This window comes from Myotis nattereri (assembly GCF_964212035.1).
Source record: "Myotis nattereri genome assembly, chromosome: 20".
NCBI lineage: Eukaryota > Metazoa > Chordata > Mammalia > Chiroptera > Vespertilionidae > Myotis > Myotis nattereri.
In genome coordinates, this window is record NC_138096.1 from 1,785,436 (window position 1) to 1,808,561 (window position 23,126).

At 47.9% G+C, this 23,126-nt stretch overlaps 1 protein-coding gene and 1 long non-coding RNA gene across 2 annotated transcripts; one reads left to right on the plus strand and one right to left on the minus strand.

The window, feature by feature from the left end:
- Positions 1 to 2,219: 2,219 nt before the first annotated feature.
- On the plus strand, positions 2,220 to 16,632 carry F13B (coagulation factor XIII B chain; the record flags this gene model as incomplete). The annotated part of the gene is made up of 12 exons (XM_081114580.1): positions 2,220 to 2,283; positions 4,357 to 4,557; positions 5,813 to 5,998; positions 6,435 to 6,611; positions 7,321 to 7,497; positions 9,719 to 9,898; positions 9,986 to 10,171; positions 12,370 to 12,552; positions 13,196 to 13,396; positions 13,923 to 14,111; positions 15,986 to 16,199; positions 16,599 to 16,632. 12 exons carry the CDS (start codon positions 2,220 to 2,222, stop codon positions 16,630 to 16,632), a joined length of 1,992 nt encoding a protein of 663 aa, XP_080970706.1.
- Positions 16,633 to 18,255: 1,623 nt separating this feature from the next.
- On the minus strand, positions 18,256 to 21,611 carry LOC308535630. The gene is made up of 3 exons (XR_013997287.1): positions 20,949 to 21,611; positions 20,524 to 20,706; positions 18,256 to 18,693 (listed from the first exon to the last, which is right to left on the minus strand). It is a non-coding gene; the product is annotated as an uncharacterized lncRNA (long non-coding RNA).
- Positions 21,612 to 23,126: the final 1,515 nt, after the last annotated feature.

The following is a 23,126-nucleotide window of genomic DNA, read 5'->3' on the forward strand; positions in this document are numbered from 1 at the left end:
AAAAAGCTGGCTGGATGGATGATTAAATATGTAACTGAAAGGACAACAAGATGTTCATAAAAGAATCCTGGTGACCCAGGGGTTGGGGTCGCCCATGATCCTCTCTGGGTTCTTGGCTTCTCGTGGGAAAGAATCCAAAGGCGAGGCAGCGCAGAGTTGACCCTGACAGAGAGTTCATTATGAAGCCGGGAACAGCGGCCACTCCCCAGGCGGCAGCCCTGCCTGGTGGTTTGCGCCTCCTTTACTGAGATGCACCAGAGAAGCAGGGCCTCCCGTGCCGGGAGGAACACTCGGGACTTTCCTGGGAATGGGGTGAGGAGCCCTGGCGGCCCGTTGTTCCCGTATGTGGGTTCCCGGCTCCCGCGCCTCAGTGTGGGTGTCGTTTAGGTGCTCCTATAGGACCGCGAGCGTGTAGAGAGGTGAGCGAGGGGTCACTGTGAGGCGAGACCAGTCCCACGTGGTGGTCCCATCTGTTCTGCCAGCTCCAAACCACCAGTCCTCAGGGGTTGGTTGGTCTTAACGATCTCCCTGATCGTCCTTGTAGCCTTGATTGGCTACAGCTGTTTGGCCACTTTATCTCCCTGATGGGGGTGATGGACAATTTTCACATTAAAAACAAATTATTGAAAATGAGCAGAGGCCATATTATATCTCTCACTGGGAAGCCACCTGAGTGTCCATGAAGAGTCGAATGAATAGGCTACCTGTGGCATGGCAACGATGGAACACATACCAGCGAGGGAAGGGACTAGCCACTACGGCCCAGATGTGGGTGGATCCCACAGACCAAAGGTGAAATGAGACGTCAGACAAAAAATACACACTATGTGGTTTCATTTAAGTCGCATAAGACCGGTGAGAGGGCCTACGCTGTAGAAGTCAAGATCGTGTTTACCGCCCGCCGGCGTGGCTCACCGGTTAGGCACCGACCTATGAACCAGGTGGTCAGGGTTTGATTCCCGGCCAAGGGCACATCCCTGGTTGTGGGCTCCATCCCCAGTAGGGGGCGTGAGGGAGGCAGCCAATCAGTGACTCATCATCATTGACATTTCTATCTCCCTCTCCTCTGAAATCAATAAGAATATATTTTTTAAAAAAGATATTGTTTCCCACGGGGGCTGGGCCCAGGCAAGGACTGGGAGAAAGCTGTGGGGTGGGTGCTGTCGTTCTGGGTGCTGGTCTCACGGGAGGGTTCAGTATGAGGCCCCATTCATCCGCACCGTACAGTATGTGCATCTTTTCTCTTAATATGTTGTATTTTTTATAAAAAAGTTACAAAATTGCCCGGCCAGCGTGGCTCAGTGGTTGAGTGTTGACTTATGAACCAGGAGGTCACGGTTCCATTCCTGGTCAGGGCACAGGCCCAGGTTGCGGGCTCCATCCCCAGTGTGGGGCGTGCAGGAGGCAGCCGATCCATGATTCTCTCTCATCATGGATGTTCCTCTCTCCCTCTCCCTTCCTCTCTGAAATCAATAAAAATACATTTAAAATGAAAAAAAAAAGTTACAAAATGGAACTCATCACAGCTCCCACCTCCCGGCATTGTTTTGTGGTTTCAAATGAAAACCCATTAGAATATGCACCAGACGCCCAAGGGCAGTCGTGCTGGCCTCTCCTCTCACAGCTGTGCACACAAGGGTAGACCGTGACCCGGTGCCCAGTGGACACCCAGGAACATCGATCCCCCGCGCACCTGCCGCTGACCACCCCGCTCTAAACGCTCGCTGCTTCGATCAACAACCTCCCCGTCGCTGCTTAGGAGGCTCGAGGTCATTGCCCTTGAAGCAGCGGCCCAGGCGCCCCCCGGGCTGTTTTCAGGTCAGGTGTCCATTGCTATCTCCCGTTCCCAAGTTCAGCTCTGCCCCCTGATCAACGGCGGTAAAGAAACCAGCGGCGAACTTTACTCTGTGGACGGTCCCGGGGGCTGAAGTTGAAAACTGACCCAGTTTTGTCAATGCGGCCCGAGTTAATGATTCGTGCTGCGGCCTGTCTTGGTCATCAGGTCCCCGCTGGATTCGGGCGTGGGAGTCATTGCCAAGGTACTGGGCTGCGTTATTTGAATATGACTCGGACATATTTTGGCTGGAATCGAGGGCGTGCTACCCAGGGACCGGGGTGCTGTCAATCATTAACCTTTTCCTCAGAAGCATTGTGTATTTAACGAGGACACCCCCGGCCTTTAAAATTGTTCCAAATCTTGGGCAAGCACAGCCCTGAAGATGAAGCCCAAAGAATTGGCTTTCATGATCCTATTAACCATCTCCGGAGAACTCCATGCGGAAGGTAAATTCCATTTCTCATGCTCTTTATTCTCTCCAAAGCATGAAAGGAAATGCTAGGCGTTCCTTTCACTTGCGTTTTCAATGCAGTATTTCATTTTTCATGTGTCAATTTGATAAAAGAAATACATCTTATAATTTGTGATAAAATGTAGATTGACTGGGTTTCTTTGGGCAAAACTGGTGAACTATTCTTACAGCCACATAACTTAGAAAAGCAGGACAAGACCCCAAACCCTTTGGATGTCTAGGCTTGGGGGCAGAGGAGACTGAGATCGAAATACCTGAAGGGGGTTCAGGCTAATAGCCCTTCAGAAGTTGTATGTTAACCTCAACTCTCATCTCCTGCCAGAATCCCTTCCTCACACCGCAGAGCCGGGACGAATTGAATTCTCTGCTCCTAACGGGAGAGCTTAATGTGGGGAACTTGACAAAGCATCAGGAAGGTTTTCAGCTCTTGTCACTGACTTTAACAACAACAACAACAAAAATATATATATACATATATATATTTTTTATTCGTTTCAGAGAGAAAGGGAGAGGGGGGAGGAAGGGGCGGGGAGAGAGAAACTTCAACGATGAGAGAGAATCATGGACTGGCTGCCTCCTGCACGTCCCACACTGGGGATCGAGCTCAAAGCCCAGGCGTGTGCCCCGACCGGGAATCGCACCGTCACCTGGTTCATAGGTCGACGCTCCACCGCTGAGCCACGCTGGCCGGCTTGGCATTGACTTGTATCCTGTTTATTCCCTGGTTGAAGGCATGGAGTAGTGACTCGTAGGGAGACCCTTTGTTGATCTTGCAAACAAGGACTCTTGAGGGAGGAGTGGCTCTGTTAATCATTACCTGGGCAGCGGTGTGAATAAGGACCGGAGTTTAGACAAACCGGGAGCTGTGGGCTCCGTAACGATAAGAAACCTTGATAGCCAGACGGCCTGGCGTGAGGCCAGGGTGAGAGGGAGGCGGTGGCTAGCTGTGGTGTTATCAGGAGAAAAGAAACCGGCTGGCCGCTGTCAGCAGACTGAGTATGCAAAGTGGAAAGCACAGCAATAGACTCTCTTAAAGCACACGCCTGAGGGAATCGGTTGAAATAAATACCCTGATGGGTGTTTACCCAGTGGTTAGAGCGCCGGCCCGTGCACAGTAGGGTCTCGGGTTCGATTCCTGGTCAAGGGCACACACCTCGGTTGCAGGTTCAATCCCAGGCCCAGGCGGGGGCTCGAGCAGGCAGCAACTAATCAATGTGTTTCTCTCACAGCAATGTTTCTCTCTCTCCCCCCCCCCCCCCCACTCTCTCTAAACATCAATGGAAAAAATATCCTCACTCTTCAGATGAGAATTAAGGATATGTATATACTACCAGATTATAATCGCCTTTTAGTGAAATACTTTCCTACAAATTTTCTACCAAAAAAGGGTCTGCGACTAAAGTTTTGCAAGTGAAATAAGTAGGGACACATCTTATTTGATGCTTGGAATCCCACAATGAGATAATACCTGCACGGCTCCATTGGTGTGGCTCAGTGATTGAGCGTTGACCTATGAACCAGGAGGTCAGGGTTCAATTCCCGGTCGGGCCACATGCCCAGGTTGCGGGGTTCTATCCCCAGTGTGGGATGTGCAGGAGGCAGCTGATTCATGAGCCTCTCTCATCATTGATGTTTCTCTCTCTCTCCCTCTCCCTTCCTCCCTGAAATCAATAAAAATATATTTAAAGAAAAAAAGATAATACTTGTAGGGTCACTTCCTGTGGTTCTATTCCTCTGCTGAGACACTGTGGCTTTAGCACGCCATCTCAGCGAAAGGCTGTTTCATGAAGTTGGGCAGAGCTTTCTGAGTGGGCGCCGCCTGCCCGGGGTCCCCCTGACTGTTGGGTGTTGGGGGGGTGGGCTTGCTGGTTAATTCCCATGGAAGGGGATCGTCCCCCAAGTCCTTAAACATGTTGGTGATACAACGAAGCGGGTGGTCAGCGTGCCTGCCAGCGCTGCGAGGGGCACGTGCTGTGGCTCGGTCACCAGTGTCCCGGTGTTGGCTCCGGCGTCCTGAGGCTGCGGCCTGATTGTCCCCTCCTTGCAGACAAACCCTGCGGCCTGCCCCGCGTGGAGAATGGGAGGATCGCCGTCTATTACTACACGTTCGAGAGCTTTTACTTCCCGATGGCCGCAGACCAGACACTGTCCTTTTCCTGCCTGGCCGGCTACACCACGGAGTCGGGGAAGCAAGAGGGCAAAACCACCTGCACCGCGGGGGGCTGGTCCCCCCCGCCCAGGTGCTTCAGTAAGTCCGGGCCGGGGGCGGCTCAAGCCCGCCTCCTCCGTCGTCAACAGAAGGGACCGCCCGGGCCCGTGTGGTTCAGTGGTTGAGCATCGACCTAGGAACCAGGAGGTCACGGTTCAATCCCCAGTCAGGGCACAGGCCCGGGTTGCAGACTCGATCCCCAGTAGGGGGCGTGCAGGAGGCAGCCGATCCATGGTTCTCTCTCATCACTGATGTTTCTCTCTCTCTCCCTCTCCCTTCCTCTCTGACATCAATAAAAAAAAATAAATGAATAGAAGAGGTCAATGAACAACGTAAGGACTGGCCCACTGTCCTGTATTTTCTATTTTATTTTATTTTTCCCATCACCATTTATTTATCACCTCTATGGCCTCGTCCCACCATCTTTTTTTTTTTTTTTAATTTTTATACACTTTCTTTTTAAAAATTGATTTCAGAGAAGAAGGGAGAGGGAGAGAGAGAGAAGCATCAATGATGAGAGAGACTCATGGATCGGCTGCTTCCTGCACGCCCCCTACCGGGGATCGAGTCTGCAACCTGGGCCTGGGCCCTGACCGGGGATCGAGCCGTGACCTCCTGGTTCATAGGTCGATGCTCAACCCCTGAGCCACACGGGCCCAGCCGGGGGTGTTTCATTTTACAAAATGAAGGCATATTCTGAAATTGTGTAAATAATGTTTCTCATTAAAGCGTTGCTTTCCTTCTTTGTTGTTCATCATTCCCCGTGAAGAGAATAGAAATAATCACTGGACTTGTTATTCAATCGCGTTACTTTTAAGGGAAGAGGAACTTGTGCGGTGACTGTACACAGGCAGCCAGACAGGTCCTTCCTTGACGTCGGAGAATTGGTGAAGGGTCCCCACAGTAGGGTCGTCCTTTTGTTAAAGGGTGTGAACGATCCACAAACACCGTGGACTTAACATGGTGGGAAGTCAACCCAAACAAATTCCTTTTATTTGCCACTAATGACCGCGAGTGGGAAGCTCTGGGCATCTTTTCTCAGTGTGGACGCGGGAGAGGTAGGAATGAATGGCTCTAAGAACCGAGAGTGGGCAATGCAATGCACACCACCGTCCAGTGGAATCGCTTTTAGAATGAATGAGCCTTGGAGCACACGGGCTATTTCCAAACTGAAATAGAAGCAGGGGGCGCGGAGTGAGCGTGTTCCGCCTTCACAGTCCCAGAAGGACCCTAATCGTGGGCCTGGAAGACGAGCTTCATGGCATCCAGCTCAGCAGACATGTTTTCTCCCCAGAAAAGTGCGCGCGGCCCGCCCTGACCAACGGGCACATCTCGGAGGCGAAACTGCTGTACAGCGTCCACGAGAAGCTGCGCTACACCTGCGCCTCGGGCTACACAACCCCCGCGGGGCTGGCCGAGGAGGAGGTGCAGTGTCTCCCCGACGGGTGGTCGTCCCCGCCGGCCTGCAGGGAGGAGCAGGGTATGTGTGCACCCGTCATCCCCCAAACCTGTCTGTTCTTATGCCAGTACCATACTGTTTTGATGCCTATGGCCTTGTGTTAGAGTTTGATAGCAGTAGGATGACTCCTTTTACTTGGTTCTTCTTTCTCAAGATCCCTGTTGCCATTTGGGGTCCTTTGGGGTCCCATACACACTTTTGAAACGTTTGCTCTACTTCTGTAGAATACTCCATTGGTATCTCGACAGGAATTGCGTTGAATCGGTAGATTGCTTTGGGCAGCGTGGCCATCTTCCTGCTGTTGAGTCTTCCTATCCATGAACATAGTATATGCTTCCGCTTATCTGTAGCTGCCATATTTGTTCTTAAGATTCAGTGAAAAGTCGCTTGGAGATTTCTTTCGGCTCTTCCAGGTTCGGTGATGACGTTCATAACATATAACCGTACTTTCTGTTAGACACGTGTTTGGCTCCTGAATTACTTCACGGGAATTACTCCACAACGCAGACCGCCTTCCGCCTGGGGGACAAAGTGCGGTACCGATGCGACCTCGGCTACTACAGCACGAAGGGAGAGTCGGAGGAGGAGGCCGAGTGTCGCTCGCATGGGTGGCTTCTCCCACCATCGTGCACCAGTAGGTTCTCCTTGGGAATACAATGTCCTCCACTCTACAGCCTCCTCTCCCTCCAACAGGGATTCTGTGATGCTGATTATGGTCAATTTTATCCCCCACCTTCCCCCCACCCCACTTTTTTTTTTTTGCTTCTGGTTTTGATTAGAGTAGGCTTTGATCCTTGCTCTCTAATAGGAAAACAAATTCCTTTTTGCTCAAATAACTACATTAAAATCAGCCTAATGATCACTAATCTCTATATATAAAAGCCTAAGCAACCATTCCACCTGAACGGTTGACCAGTCGCTATGATGTGCACAGACCACTAAGGGGCAGACGTTCAACATAGGAGCTGCCCCCTGGTGGTCATTGTGCTCCCACAGTGGGAGCACTGCTCAGCTGACCGACGGGCACCAGACGAGCAGTGAGCCTATCGAGCAGCAGCAGTGGCAGGTGCAGGGGGGCTGGGATGAGCAGGAGCTGCAGGCAGTGTTGGACTGTGGGTTTTGGCCGATCCCTGCAAGCCATGCCAAGGGACCCCACCCGTGCACAAATTTGTGCACCGGGCCTCTAGTACATATATATAAATGGACAAGCTTTCCTTTTGTGAAATGGAATACGGCAAATCTAGTAATGTCTGTTCCAGATATGGCGTGCAAGTGGTAGGTGCATTTTATTCCAGCAGGAAAATAATTACATTTTTTGGTGTGTGTCTTACTTTCATTTTTAGAATTAGTATGCACCCCTTTAACATCAATAGAAAATGGTTATTTTCAACCTGTCAAGACGACCTATGAAGAAGGAGATGTCGTTCAGTTTTTCTGTCATGAAAATTATTATCTAAGTGGACCTGATTTAGTCCAATGCTACGAATTTGGCTGGTACCCAGAATTTCCTGTATGCCAAGGTAATTTTTAAAATTTCATACCTACCAATAAAATAGCATGTCTTCTCTCTCTCTCTCTCTCTCTCTCTCTCTCTCTCTCTCTCTTTTTATAAAATGCTTCTATATTTTTTTATGTTCAAATTATTTTTTTCAATTACAGTTTCCATTCAATATTATTTTGTATTAGTTTCTGGTATGTAGCCTAGTGGTTGGACAATCCTATACTTTATAGGACACTGCCCCCAGTATTGCCAGTACCCACCTGGTACCATCCATAGTTATTAGCCAAAATATCATGTCTTAACCAGCTCTAATTCTATGGGGGGGGGGTCCTCTAATTTGTGTCCTGAGTGCTATTTTTAAAAAATATATATTTTATTGATTTTTTACAGAGAGGAAGGGAGAGGGATAGAGAGTTAGAAACATCAATGAGAGAGAAACATCGACCAGCTGCCTCCTGCACCCCCCCTCCCCCCACTGGGGATGTGCCAGCAACGAAGGTATATGCCCTTGACTGGAATCGAACCTGGGACCCCTCAGTTCACAGGCCGATGCTCTATCCACTGAGCCAAACCGATCAGGGCCTGAGTGCTATTTTTTAAGATAAATTGCCTCTTATATCGGATACTATTTTCAGCAAACTTTAATACAGTTAATCTAAAGACATCCTAAATTTTGTATTAGGTTGTTGAGTGGATATGTCTTTTAAACGTATTTTTTTTTAAAAAACAATCTCATACATTTTAAATCTCTTATTATAATACATACATTTTTAAAGTATTTTATTTTATTTTTTTAATATAGTTTATTGATTTTTTTACAGAGCGGAAGGGAGAGGGATAGGGAGTTAGAAACATCGATGAGAGAGAAACATCGACCAGCTGCCTCCTGCACACCCCCTACTGGGGATGTGCCCACAACCAAAGTACATGCCCTTGACTGGAATCGAACCTGGGACCCTTCAGCCCGCAGGCCGACGCTCTATCCACTGAGCCAAACCGGTGAGGGCAAATACATTTTTTTTTTTTTTAATTTGAAATGACTAGATCCAATAACCCCAAGCTGACAGCTTTGCTAGGGAACACTCTGGTTTGGCCTCCTATTTTCTGATGGGAAAATACACCCTTCAATGTCGTGGAGCAAATACACTTGTATTATTGGTGCTTTTCTGGGCGTCAGGATTCTGGGCACAGCGTCCCTGGCTCCTGGGCCGGGTCCAGCAGAGCTGTGGTCCAGGTGTGGGTGGACGGCAGCCTTCTACCAGGCCCGGCTGGGCAGGAGCGGGCTGCCTCATCCACGGGGTGGCTGGTGGCATTGGGGCTCTGCAGGCTGCCCGAGCGAGGGCCTCACTTTCTCCCTGGCTGCCCGTGGACGCGGCCCCTTGCCTTCTAGACAGCGTCCCTCAGCGAGGATGACTCTGTCGTGTCGTGTTGCAAATCTCGTATCCATCGCCGCCTCCCCCAGGCACCCGTCGCCTTTGCTGGGTCCTATGGGTTAGAAGCGGGTGTCACTTCCTGCTCGTGGGGGCAAGAAGGACACAAGGATTGATCATCGGAGGGTGGAGATCTAGGGGTGACCCTAGAATCTGTGCCATACTCTTTTTTTTTAAAACCTCACCCAAGGATATTTTCCATTGGTTTTTAGAGGGGAAGAGAGGGAGGTAAGGAGGAAGGGAGAGAGAGAGAGAGAGAGAGAGAGAGAGAGAGAGAGAGAGAGAGAGAGATGCGAGAGAGAGAGACATTGATTGGTTGCCGTCTGCAGTAGGCCGGGGATCGAACCTACAACTGAGGTACCTACAGGTACTTGCCTTTGACCAGAATCCTACCCTTCAGTCTGCCGGCCAACGCTCTATCCACTGAGCCAAACGTTCTAGGGCTGTCTGCGATCCTTTCTGCCATACTTCTTCTTTTTCTTTTAAAAAAATATATGTTTATTGATTTCAGAGAGGAAGGGAGAGGGAGAGAGAGATAGAAAGATCCATGATGAGAGAGAATCACTGATCGGCTGCCTCCTGCACGCCCCCCGTGCAGGAACCCGCAACCCGGGCATGTGCCCTTCATGGGAATCCAACCCGGAACCCGGCAGGCCACAGGCTGACGCTCTATCCACTGAGCCACACGGGCCGGGCTGTCTGCCACCCTTCTTCACGGCACTTGGCACCACGGACGTGCCTATGACATCTGGCGCGTTGGTGTTTTGGGGGAACTTTTAGGACTGACTGTGCTGATGTTTCTCCCCGAAGGAAGAAGAACTCGCTGCCCCCCTCCCCCGCTGCCTCCCCACGCCAAACTGAAATCCATGGCCGCCAGTTACCGCGACGGGGAGGCCGTCTTCATCGAGTGTCAGCTGAGCTTTCGGCTGCGGGGCCCGGAGGTGATTCACTGTGTCAACGGGAAGTGGACGGACCCTCCCAAGTGCATCGGTCAGCGACGCCTCCCACCAGCTCCCCCCCAGGAGAGCCGCGTGGGTCGCTAAACGGTCTCCCCTCTCGCGACTGTGCCTTTTGCAGAAGAAGCAGACAAGATCGCCTGCGATGAGCCGCCGGAGGTGCGGTACGGCGAAGCCATCGGCACGGCCGAGACCTACTTCAACGGCGACCGCGTGGCCTACAGCTGCCAGGTGGGCTTTGGCCTCCGTGGCCCCCGGGAGATCACCTGTGAGCTCGGAACGTGGACAAGCCCTCCGCAGTGTGTCGGTAGGTGCGCGACGTAGCATCCAAGGCTAAGCCTGCGGTGCCTCATGGTTCATTCTCTGTGTTTAACCCACACCTTTGTTGGTTTGCTTGTTTGTTTAAAATATGTTTTTATTGATTTCAGAGAGGAAGGGAGAGGGAGGGAAACATCAGTGATGAGAGAGGATCACGGACCGGCTGCCTCCTGCACACCCCACACTGGGAATCGAGCCCGAAACCCAGGCATGTGCCCTGATGGGGAATCGAATCTGGACCCTTCAGTCTACGGGTTGATGCTCTGTCCACTGAGCAACACCGGCTAGGGCTAATCCACATTTTTATAGCAAGAAGCCATTGCATAGAAGAGTTAGACCCTCTGTGGGTTTTGTTTTTTTTTTTCATGAATATAGAGAGCCATCTATAGAGCTGAAGGCAATGTAAGGAACTGGGAAACTTAAAAAAAAATTTAAATATATCTTTATTGATTTCGGAGAGGAAGGGAGAGGGAGCGAGGGAGAGACACATCAATGATGAGAGAGATTCATGGATCGGCTGCCTCCTGCACGCCCCACACTGGGGATCGAGCCCAAAACTCAGGCGTGTGCCCTGACTGGGGAATCGAACCCTGACCTCCTGCTTCAGAGGTCGACGTTCAACCGCTGAGCCAGGCCGGCCGGGCTTCCAAAACAATTTTGAATGGACCTTCGGGCGAGACACTGCTCTCTGACTTGCCTGACGCTGTCATTTACGATCTTAAAGTGACAGTGTGCGAGGGACGTGTTTCTTTAGAGAAGAGACCTACCATGGCTGGCTCTCCCTCCCCTCCCTGGGTGCCCGGCTCTCCCTCCCCTCCCTGGATGCCCGGCTCTCCCTCCCCTCCCTGGATGCCCGGCTCTCCCTCCTCTCCCTGGGTGCCCGGCTCTCCCTCCCCTCCCTGGATGCCCGGCTCTCCCTCCCCTCCCTGGATGCCCGGCTCTCCCTCCCCTCCCTGGATGCCCGGCTCTCCCTCCTCTCCCTGGATGCCAGGCTCTCCCTCCCCTCCCTGGATGCCCTACAACGTTAGGATGGAGCTCTCTGCTCCTGACTTAGGCCCCTCCTGTTGATGTTACTCCGCCCTCTGACACTTGTCCCTGCTCGTCCATTTTACTAAAGGACACAACCCTTTAGGCTACGTGGCCACCCCTGGGAGCGCCCCTTCCTGTTCACCTTCTCATGTCTCCATCCGGTTCTGGAGAGATCTCCCCACACCTGTGGGCCGGGGCTACTTACAGGATAAGAGAAAAGCGATTCAGAGACGGTAGAGACGTGAGCAGAGTCAGAGGAAGACTCTAAAGCAGTGGTTCTCAACCTTCCTCACGCCGCGACCCTTTCATACAGTTCCTCATGTTGTGGCGACCCCCAATTTCATTGTGACAAATTGAACATCATGAAAGCATAGGGATTCATCACAAAACAATATGTAATTATAGATGTGTTTTCCGATGGTCTTAGGCAACCCCTGTGAAAGGGCCGTTCGACCCCCAAAGGGGTCACGACCCACAGGTTGAGGACCGCTGCTCTAAAGAGAGAGGCCACTGGAAATGCCCATCCCTGGGTCGGATTGCGATCGGAGAGGAAGGGGATGAGAAGGAAAGAGTGAAAGTGGATCATGACAGGGGACAGGTGTAGACGTGACCCTGATGGTCAGGGTGAAGAGCATGGCTTACCCTTCTTGATATTTTAAGAATATCTACATCCCCTACATTGGTTCCCAAGCAAGCATGGGAAAATCCTCATCCCCAGGCTAAGGCAAAACATTTGCTGAGGCCGTGGCCAATGTGGTTCAGTGGATAGAGCGTCGGCCAGCAGACTGAAGGGTCCTGGGTTTGATTCTGGTCAAGGGCACATGCACAGGTGGTGGGCTCCATCCCCAGTGCGGGGAATACAGGAAGCAGCTGATCAATGATTCCCTCTCATCACTGATGTTTCTCTCTCTCTCTCCCTCTCTCCCTGCCTTGCTGAAATCAATAAAAACATATTTAACAAAACCCAAAACATTTGCTGTTTAGTCTTTCTTCAAGATATTTGACCTGAATAACATTTCTCATTCCCGGCGAATTTAGAAATCAATTGTCTAAATTCTATCAGACACAATATCGAGGCACCCTGGTGCGGGAACTATATCGTATTGTTATGCGGTTGTAAGTTCCTATTGATTTTAAAAATAACCTTTTTCTTTTTAGAAAACTTTGAGATTTGTCAGTATCCACCTAAGATAACCCATGGGGTCATTGTGGGCGACGTGTTGCCGAGTTACCCAACGGGAGCCTTCGTGGAGTACAGATGCAATGAGTACTACATCATGAAGGGCGAGAAGAAGTCCTCCTGTGACCACGGGCTGTGGTCCTCCGCCCCGCTTTGCTTAGGTAAGACGAACACGCGTGGCATGTGTCAAACGGCTTCCCCAGCTTTAACGATACCATCGACGTACAGCACTGCGTCAGATGAAGGTGTACGAGGTGATGATTTCATAAACTTGGATAATATTGTGAGATGACGACCACAGTTAGGCTACTTAGCATAGCCACTGCCTCACGTAAATACCACTGCTTGTTGTTATTATTTTTCTTAATATGCGGGGGCTGTGCAGGAGGCAGCTGATCAATGACTCTCTGTCATCATGGATGTTTCTCTCTCTCTCTCCCTCTCTCTCCCCTCCCCCTTCCTCTCTGAAATCAATAAAAAAATATATATATATATATTTTTAAAATATATTTTATTGATTTTTTACAGAGAGGAAGGGAGAGGGGTAGAGAGTTAGAAAGATCAATGAGAGAGAAACATCGATCAGCTGCCTCCTGCACACTCCCTATTGGGGATGTGCCCGCAACCCAGGTACATGCCCTTGACCGGAATCGAACCTGGGACCCTTGGGTCCGCAGGCTGACTCTCTATCCACTGAGCCAAACCGGTTAGGGCTAAATATATATATATATTTTTTAAAAAAGAACGCCTCACGTTCCTATTAGTCAGACGAGGAGAGAGCTGACGAGAGTCTTGGTGTTGCAGAGCCGTGCGAGGTCAGCAAGGAGGACATGGAGAGCAGCAACATCGAGCTGAAGTGGGAGTACGAAGGGAAGGTGCTGCACGGGGACCTCATAGACTTCGTGTGCAAACCCGGCTTTGACCTAGCGCCGTCCAGCCCGCCATCCGGGCTATCGGCGCAGTGCTTTCGGGGCCAAGTGCAGTACCCCTTATGCATGAGGAAAGGTAAGCGCCTGCTTTCTACGGGTCCTCGCAGGGTCAGGGTCGCCCCCAGGGTTCACAGGTCAGACCGAAGACAACGCACCACCTTCTCCCTCTCATCTAGGGAACCGGGAGGGGTCTGATCGATTTCCCAGCTCACACACACCCTGCAGGTGGATGACGGTGCCGACATCATGGAATCTCCATCAGTGAATTTTGTGGGTGTTTTTGTTTGTGTTTTGGTTAATCCTCCTTGCGGATATTTTTTCCCCATTGATTTTATTTTAACTTTTAAAATGTATATATATATATATATATTTGTATTGATTTCAGAGAGGAAGGGAGAGGGAGAGAGAAAGAGAGAGAAACATCAATGATGAGAGAGAATCATGGATTGGCCGCCTCCGGCACGCTCAAGCACTGAGCCACACCGGTCGGGCTGGAGAGCTGCCTTGTCAATGCTTTTCCACGAAATAGTTCACTGTCTTTTGCAGCCATGACGGGAGCACTGGGTACTGATGACAGCAAGTCATTGTATGTATTTTTGCAGAATCCAAAGGCAAGTGTGGGCCTCCTCCTCGTATTGATCACGGGTTCATTCTTAACATCAACCTCCTCAATGTCAGCTTTGAAAGTGGTTCCTTGGTGGAGTACAGGTGTGTGACGCACTATTTCCTACAAGGGCCCGTATATGCCTATTGTGTAGATGGAGTGTGGACCGAACCGCCAGTGTGTTTAGGTATGTGTTCCTATTTAATAAAATACAACCACCTTTTCTTCCCTTTCTGTTCTCTTTGAGTAGCTGCACACACTGCATGCGTGTTATTTTGTTAGAGAGCTTATTGAACCACGGGTTTCTATTCTTTCCTCTGGATCATAAATAACTGTAGGTCCAGTTTGCTAGAACAAGTGCTTGTTAAGTATACACCATTCACCAGATACTGGTGTGGTATGGGTGAGATGAATGCGCCATGGTGGTTAAGAGTAAATCCTATATAATAAAAGCCTAATATGCAAATCAACCAAACGGCAGAACAACCAGTTGCTATGACACACACTGACCACCAGGGGGCAGATGCTCAATGTAGGAGCTGCCCCCAACCTGCAGGCCCCAGGCCAGCCAAGGTGGGTGCCAGCGGGGGGCTTCCCAATGGCCCCCTGGTCGACCCACAGAGGGAGGCAACCGGTGGTGGCAATTGCGGGGGGGCATCAGGGCTGGCCAGCAAGTGGTGCCAGGCCGGCCAAGGTGGGTGCCAGTGGGGGCCCCCAATCGCCGGCAAGGCCTAGGGACCCTACCCATGCACAAATTTCGTGCATCAGTCCTCTAGTATATGTATAAGTGATTATTATTCAGTGTGATTGGCACTATAATAGAAAACATGAGCACGGCCTAGAAACAAAGACAGGGATGGCCACCTGCCTCCAGAAAGATGAAGCAAGTGAACATGTTGTTAGCTGGGCATCGTTGTGGAGGGAAACGACATCTACCAAGGACCACGGAGGAAAATGGCTGGTGTTTCCTGTGAGCTCAGAGCATGTTTTGGTTTGGTTTTTTTAATCCTCACCCCAGGATATTTTCCCATTGATCTTTTGAGAGAGTGGAAGGGAGAGGGAGAGACAGAGAGAGAGAAAAAAAAACAGTGATGTGAGAGAGACACATTGAGACTCTCCGGCCCAGGCTATTTGCCCCAATAGAATGAGACTCACCTGCCCAGGGCTGTTGGCCCAATAGAATGAGATTCACCTGCTCAGGGCTGTTGGCCCAATAGAATGAGATTCACCTGCCCAGGGCTGTTGGCCCAATAGAATGAGATTCACCTGCTCAGGGCTGTTGGCCCAATAGAATGAGATTCACCTGCTCAGGGCTGTTGGCCCAATAGAATGAGATTCACCTGCTCAGGGCTGTTGGCCCAATAGAATGAGATTCACCTGCCCAGGGCTGTTGGCCCAATAGAATGAGATTCACCTGCTCAGGGCTGTTGGCCCAATAGAATGAGATTCACCTGCCCAGGGCTGTTGGCCCAATAGAATGAGATTCACCTGCTCAGGGCTGTTGGCCCAATAGAATGAGATTCACCTGCCCAGGGCTGTTGGCCCAATAGAATGAGATTCACCTGCTCAGGGCTGTTGGCCCAATAGAATGAGATTCACCTGCCCAGGGCTGTTGGCCCAATAGAATGAGATTCACCTGCTCAGGGCTGTTGCCCGCAATAGAACAAGATCCTAATGCCTAGGGCTATTGGCCCCAATAGAATGAGAGCCTCCTGCCCAGGGCTATTGGCCCCAATAGATGGAGACCCTCTTGCTCAGGGCTGTTGCCCTCAATATAATGAGACCCTCCTCCCCAGGGCCAGGTATTGAGCCTGTAACCAAGGTACATGCCCTTGATTGGAATTGAACCTGGGACTCCTCAGTCTGCCAGCCGACCCTTCCTCCGCTGAGCCAACCCAGCTAGGACAGAGCTTGGAACATTTTTTCAGACTTAACTATTGACTCTAACTAGCTTACTTGCTCCTTGAATGCCCAGAAACTACCAGGTCATCATGAGTAGGCAACGCACGGCTTCCTGGTCTACCAAGGTAATGGTTTTTTTCTTGTTCCTTTTTTTTTCAGAGCCCTGCAACTTATCGTTGGAAGAAATGGACAGGAATAATTTACTTCTGAAATGGCACTATGACAATAGGCGACTTATTTTGCATGGCGAGTACACTGAGTTTGTCTGTAAAATAAATCATTATATGACGGAGGTGTCTGCTTTTGCAACGGAACTCAGAGTAATGTGCGACAGAGGGAAGTTAAAATACCCAAGATGCGTTTCAAGACGAAGGTAACACGAGGCTTGCTCCTACAACTGGCTTTTGTTTTCTGGTCATAGTGTTAGTCAAGAGATTCATCGTGTCGGTCAATTTCAGGAACGTCATGTTCTACAACGCACGCACTTTATGCTGTTTAAATATTTTAGTGTATCTTGGCTTTCTAATTCCTAAGAGGACAATAAGTAAATAACAGAAAAATGGGGGGAAAGGGTGTGAATTAGTAAGGGACGTTGAGTTTATAAAAACAAATTGGTGGCATAATTTTTCAAGAGTGGTTTTATGCTTTATAAAAACATAGTCAAAACAATGACTAATTCTATGAAATATCAAAGGGCTGAGATTGTAATGAATATTTAAGCAGAGATGATGCTTGTTTCAACTCTCTCTCTCTCTCACTTTCTCTCTCTCAGGATGCCATATTATAAAGAGCCCTTTAAAATATGAATGGCAGAAATAAAAACCATATTTCAACACATTGTAAAATCCTTTGAGAAACATAATTTTTAGAAGAAAATGGTTGGATTAGAAACCTCTAAGTTTTAACTTGCCTGAAGATTTGAATTTCAATTGTTTATGGTGAACATTTTCTTTGTCTGCAAATAAAAAATCCGAACAGGTCCCTTTATTTCTAGTTTGATTGCACGTCTTCCATCCGTTCTACTATTGACCTTCACATCAAAATGTTTCCGCCTTTTATTGTCCATTTACTTCCTTCATTTTTTTGTTGTTGCTGTTAATCCTCCCCCGAGGATATTTTTTCCATTGAATTTCACAGAGAGAGTGGAAGCGGGTAGCTGGTCCAGTGGAATGAAGTTAACAGGAAGAGGACGTTCTGCCAAGACAAGACGGGAGCCTGCAAGCAGGCCACGTCAGAACAAACTCTTGCAAGCAAGACTTATTGTTCAGAGGCAGAACTTTCCTTGAGGCGATAAATAGTCCATGAGGGCATGGAAAGTTCAAGGGAGGGTGCACGGCTGCAGGTGGAAAGGGTCTTTGTATAACATAGGAAATGAATAGTTTAATGTATAACTTAGCTCTGATGATCTCATAAGCATGCCTGTTAGTCATTGCCACTTGCTATACTCCATTGTGATTTGCTGTATACCCCAAATAAAAGTGATGAAGGCTTTGAGGGCTCTGCTACTTGCCTGACTAGCAATAGCCCTCTGCTTCTCTAAACTCAATCCTGCACGCCGAGCTCATCTCAGCGTCACCGTTCACAAACAGAACATCAACAAAGGGAAAGGGAGACACACACACACAGAGAAACGTTGATGTGAGAGAGACACATTGATTGGTTGCCTCCCACATGGGCCCGGTCAGGGGCCGGGGATCGAGCCTGCAACAGAGCTACATGCCCTTGACTGAAATCGAACCCACAACCCTTCAGTTCAGGGGCTCAAATACCAACTGGAGACTAGTTAATCACACGGGGTTTCCATCGGACGGGGGCTTTCATTTGTTTGAATATGTCTTCAACGCCACTTAAGAGAAAAGAAAATGTCAGTTTCGATATTTACTTAGCAACAGGAATGACCAGCTATTTTGAAGATCTCATGTTTAAAATAACCGATTCTTTTGTCGAATAGAAGAGCGATGCTTTGACTCTATAAAACCTCACCCATGGCAACAGACTGAAAACTGCCTCTCCCCTCAGCGATTCTTCAGTCCAGGGACCCACCCTCTGACTCCAGTGAGGGGCTATTGTAAAGGAGTTATTTTCACTTACTATTTTATACATTTAAAAAATACATTTTTATGGATTTCAGAGAGGAAGGGAGAGGGAGAGAGAGAGAAACATCCATGATGAGAGAGAAGCATGGATTGGCTGCCTCCTGCACGCCCCACACTGGGGATCGAGCCTGCAACCCGGGCCTGTGCCCTGACTGGGAATCAAACTATGACCTCCTGGTTCATAGGTCGACGCTCAACCACTCAGCCACGCCTGCCGGGCTCACTTACTATGTTAACATCTCATTTTTGATTGTACTATTTCCCCCAGTATATTCTAAGATATATACTGATTGTTTAAGCATCCAGTTCAATAGGTAGAAAGCCACACCTTTACCTCCATTGCTGTTTATTGATCCATCGGCAAGTAGTCTCATCCTACGATGGTGAATAATTATTGTCTTGGTACAAGTGTAAGCGATGATATTGTTTTCTTTAAAGTGAAAAAGAGGCTAACATATTGCCTTCATGTCCTTTGAAATATAGTGGGAAAGAGCAGGAAATGCCAGAAGACTGGAAGCTTTGAGCAAAGAGCAGTAGGTGGGACTGGCCACATATTTGGGGCCACAGGGCTTCCTCATTCACATCTGGGGAACTCCACTGTCCCTTCCAGGCACATGGCTTGAAATGACTCCTTTGACGTCACTGCCTTGCGTCCCGATTTGCACTTAAATTCAACGGTATCTCCTGTTTTTACATAATAGCGTTTGTTATCTTTCCTTTTTAACTGTATGTTCTTTTCATTCATGATTTCTTCTGAAATTACACATGGATCTGAAAGTAGAAGAAATGAATAAAAGCAATTAGTAACCTTCCCTTTTATAAACAAATAAACCTTCAACCCAATGACTAGCTTAGAGGATGAAGTAATGGAAAGAGCTCATGTACATCATCAATGTGGCCGAGTCCTGTTCTCCGCCCGGGTCCGTGGGCCCTCACAGCTCCTCAGCAGGCAGCTGCTCCTCCTCACACACCAGGAAGCTGAGGGGACGGAAGGTCAGGCACACCTGTCCAAGGTCACAGCGCTCACCAGGTGGACGATGAGCGTGGACCCGGCAGTGTGACCCCAGGGCCTTGGCTCTCTGTCTCTGGGATGTGGGGCATCCACAAGGTGACTTCCTGTCCAGTGGACATGGGAGCCTGCTCCATGGTGGCCATGGTTCTTCCTTGTCCACTTCCCACTCAACCGGCAGTGGCTACCAATGCTCCCAGTTTAGTCACTTTCCACTGGGCTAAACGATGCTAATATTTTTCTCTTATGCCCACAAAATGGGGAAAGAGAACCATAGAAAATCACAAAATTTCTAATAAATATTCTATAAAAATATAACTATATATACTTGATATATATATAAATATATTTTTATATCTCTATATCAATCTATCCATCCATCCATCCATCCACCTACCCACATCCATTTATCATATCTATCTATCTACCCATCTATCTATCTATCTACCTACCTACCTATCTATCATCTATCTAATCTTCATTCTTCATGGTAAAGGCAGTCTGCATGGATGGATGCAAAGTTATATACTAGTACACAGAGAATTTTAGAATCCCAGCTTGATTACGAACACATTTCTCTACGTCACTATCCCCCTGTGCCCCTACCTGTAAAATCAGTATAAATATTTTCTTCTTCAGAAAGTTTTTTTTTAGTGACATGAGGGAGGTACTAGTTTATGGCTATTGCAATGTGACTGTAAGCATCATTTCATATATTATTATATTGCTTACAGCCTTGTCTATTTTCTGCAGGCAAGGTGCTATTGCATTGTAGAAAGTATTACATGCTAACTGTGCTAAATTTCTTTTTTTGGATTCAATTGAGTGGGGTGACATTGGTTAATAAAATTATATAGGTTTCCAGGGCACAATTCTATAACACATCATCTGTATATTGCATTGTGTGCCCAACACGCAAAGTCACATCTCCTGTCACCATATATTTGATCCTTTACTATCCCACTACCTCCTTCCCTCTGGTAACTGCCATACTGTTGTCTGTGTCTATGAGTTTTTGCTTGTTTGTTTCCTCTATCACAGAACTGATTTTATGTCCTCAGAGAATGATAGCTGCTTTCTCGTCTAATGTTTGGAACGATATTGCTTGCGCTGTGAAATTCCTCTTAGACTTGTCCATTTACTCAGTCAATCCAACTTCAGATTTAGAATTTATCTTTGAAATGCAACACTTTCCCTCCCATAAACTCTAGCTTGGCACTATTTCTAGACTATTCTGACTTGGGTATATTAACTTTGATTTCCGGTCCTGGACTTACTGGGTTTGCTGTAATCTCCCGCAGAAGGGACACATACACAGGAGAGGATGAGTCAGGTAGGGTCCACAGTGGGATCAGCTAATGTATCAGAATCAGCCTCTCCCAATATTCCTGTTTAAAGGACCTTTTCATTGTTCACATAGGGATTCTCCAAGCTCATAGCCCTACACACGAGTCTCCGAATGTGAAACATTGAGCAGGAGAGCTGTTGGTGAGCACAGTTCTAGACTCTGACTGCATGACTGGTAGACCGCACGCCAGCTCATAAACATCACCCTCATGGTCTCAGGATCTAGAAGAATCTTGAGAACTTACCTATGCATCTTGGGGGTTTGGACCACTTTCCATAACTACAGATGACATCTGTAGGACCCCGGAGTCCATAGTAGGCCTGGCATTGGTATTCCACTCTTGACCAAGGAGGATACTCTTTTAATGGGAAGGAAGTGATGTCTCCATTGCTAATCGCTGGAGGAGGCCCACACTTGTCTGCAGATTCTGAAAAAGAGCATTTTAGCTGTTGAAGAGAAAATTATAGTTTTATTGGAAACTAATGCTTGGAACGGATATGGCTTGTGCACCTAAAGCTGCACAGGAAGTATTGTCCCTTTTTTGCATTTTAAACCTTGTAACCACCATGTGGTTCAAAATGCCTTAGATCACCCACACGCAAGCAAGGACAACATACATGTAGACTTTTCAGCTCTTGGAAAAGGAATTGCTGTAATCAAAGTACTTACTAAAGCAGGTTGGCAAGTGGAGCCAGCCGCCCTCACCGCACACCATGGAGCTGTTGGTGCTTCCATCTCTGTTTTCGTAGCCATCCAGGCACTGGTAGTCCAACGTGTCCTTGAGTCGAAATGGTCTTCCGGTGATTACGGCTCTGGCATTCTCAAATATGGGCAGGTCACAATGTTCTAAAGCAAAATAAAGGTGGCCATTGTGTTTCTAATGCCATATCAAGTCCCATCTAAGAAAGAGAATCTCATTAATTTGTGTGGGTAAGTGACGCATCAGGTGACAACTCTCTGAGTCCCTGTTACTCTGGCCTGGATGAGTTATAGAACAAGAAGAAGAGATTTCCTTATCCATCTTTTCTCCTACCATTCAAAACCTCTAAATATAGGTTAGGAACCTGTCGTCTGACCTATTTTTAACTGTGAGTATGTCACTGGCTATTAGTACATTACACTGCTAGAACGATAGGATGCTATCCCTTGAAGGACAGCGCCATTTGTGAATGTAAGAGGTAATGTATGTATTTACGTGCCAGATACTAACACCAAGAGTGTGTGTGTGTTAGAGAAAGACCATAGTCCTAGGATACATGATGCATGTATTTATACGAAGACCCTCTCTTCCATAATGACTCCTAGAATAGAAAATTTATCCACACTGAGTATAAAAACGCATGGCAAAGGGTACAGCTTTTTCACTAAAGGGAGACCCTGAAATGGAAAACAATGTTTAAAAATGTAAGAAGTGGTATCTCCCGGTGTTCTTTTAGGTCAATAATCCTACTTTCTGTCGCATAGGGTTTAGTTTTTCTTGAAAACAGTCTTATTTTTTAATATCTGTAACTGTTCTTAGTCCTCAATGGTTATTGAGTGAATTAATGGTAAGTATTTCCACCCATGAAACGGGTGTAGGGAAAGCTGGACAAAGAGAGTCCTTTAGGGGCTCAGGCTGTTGTTTCGCATGGGCTCAGTAGATTCCTGAATTCCCAGTTCAAATCAGTGATCACTGCTTTTCTAAAACATGCAGGGCTCCAATGAAAGGTCAGCTCTACTCTATCCTGATGTATAAACAATGTCTGTAACAATTATCCTCTCATTTCTAAACAACACACACAAAACAACGTACAGAATCCTGTCTACTTAACATGTGAAAGCCAGATGTGACTAGATAAAAGAGCCTTCATTTATAACCTCATAGCATCAATACATGCAATCATAGTCCAGCTGGCAAGGCTCAGTGGTTAAGCATCAACCTATGAACCAGGAGGTCAAGGTTCAATTCCCGGTCAGGGCACATGCCCGGGTTGTGGACTCAGTCCCCAGTAGGAGGCAGCTGATTGGTGATTCTTTCTCATCACTGAAGTTTCTATCACTCTCTCCCTCTCCTTTCCTCTCTGAAATCAATAAAAATATATTTTAAAAATACATACCACCATAGGTGAAATGGTTGACAGCAATATACAGTATATGTGACATTGGCAGGCGGTGTATTTATCTTTAATGTAAGCTGTATTTTAAATTCTTCTTCAGTGAACACAGGGCATGGCTTCAGTGTAATACTCGAGTATTGTAACTTGAATCTCTGTTTTATTGAACACTGTTTAGTAACATTCATGACTGACTTCATGTTACTTAATTCAATACAATGACATGATCTACCTGCTGTCAAAAAGTTAGAACTTTTCAGACACATTTAGAACAAAAAACTGAACTACCTTTGTTTTGGTTGTTGTTAATCCTCAGCCAAGGATTTTTTTTAATTGATTTTTTGAGAGTGGATGGGAGGGAGGGAGTGGCAGAGAGAGAGAGAGAGAGAGAGAGAGAGAGAGAAAGAGAAGAGAGAGAGAGAGAGAGAGAGAGAGGGAGAGAGAAACCTATGTGAGAGAGACTCATCGATTGGTTGCCTCCTGCATATCCCTGTAATCCAACCTGCAACCCAGGTACATGCCCTTTGCGGGAAATTGAACCGAAGACCCTTGGGTGTTCGAGCCCACCCTCTAACCACTGAACAACACCAGCCAAGGCGAAATGTGACTTTCTTTTAAGGCAAAGAAGACTTAGTCCATTCAGCTTGGGAGTCAACACATAAAACGTTCCACCAAAGTAAGTCTGGTCTCAGAAAATGACAGCCTGGGTCTTGGAGTGGTTTACTTACTGACGGGGATGCATATGGGAGGAGGG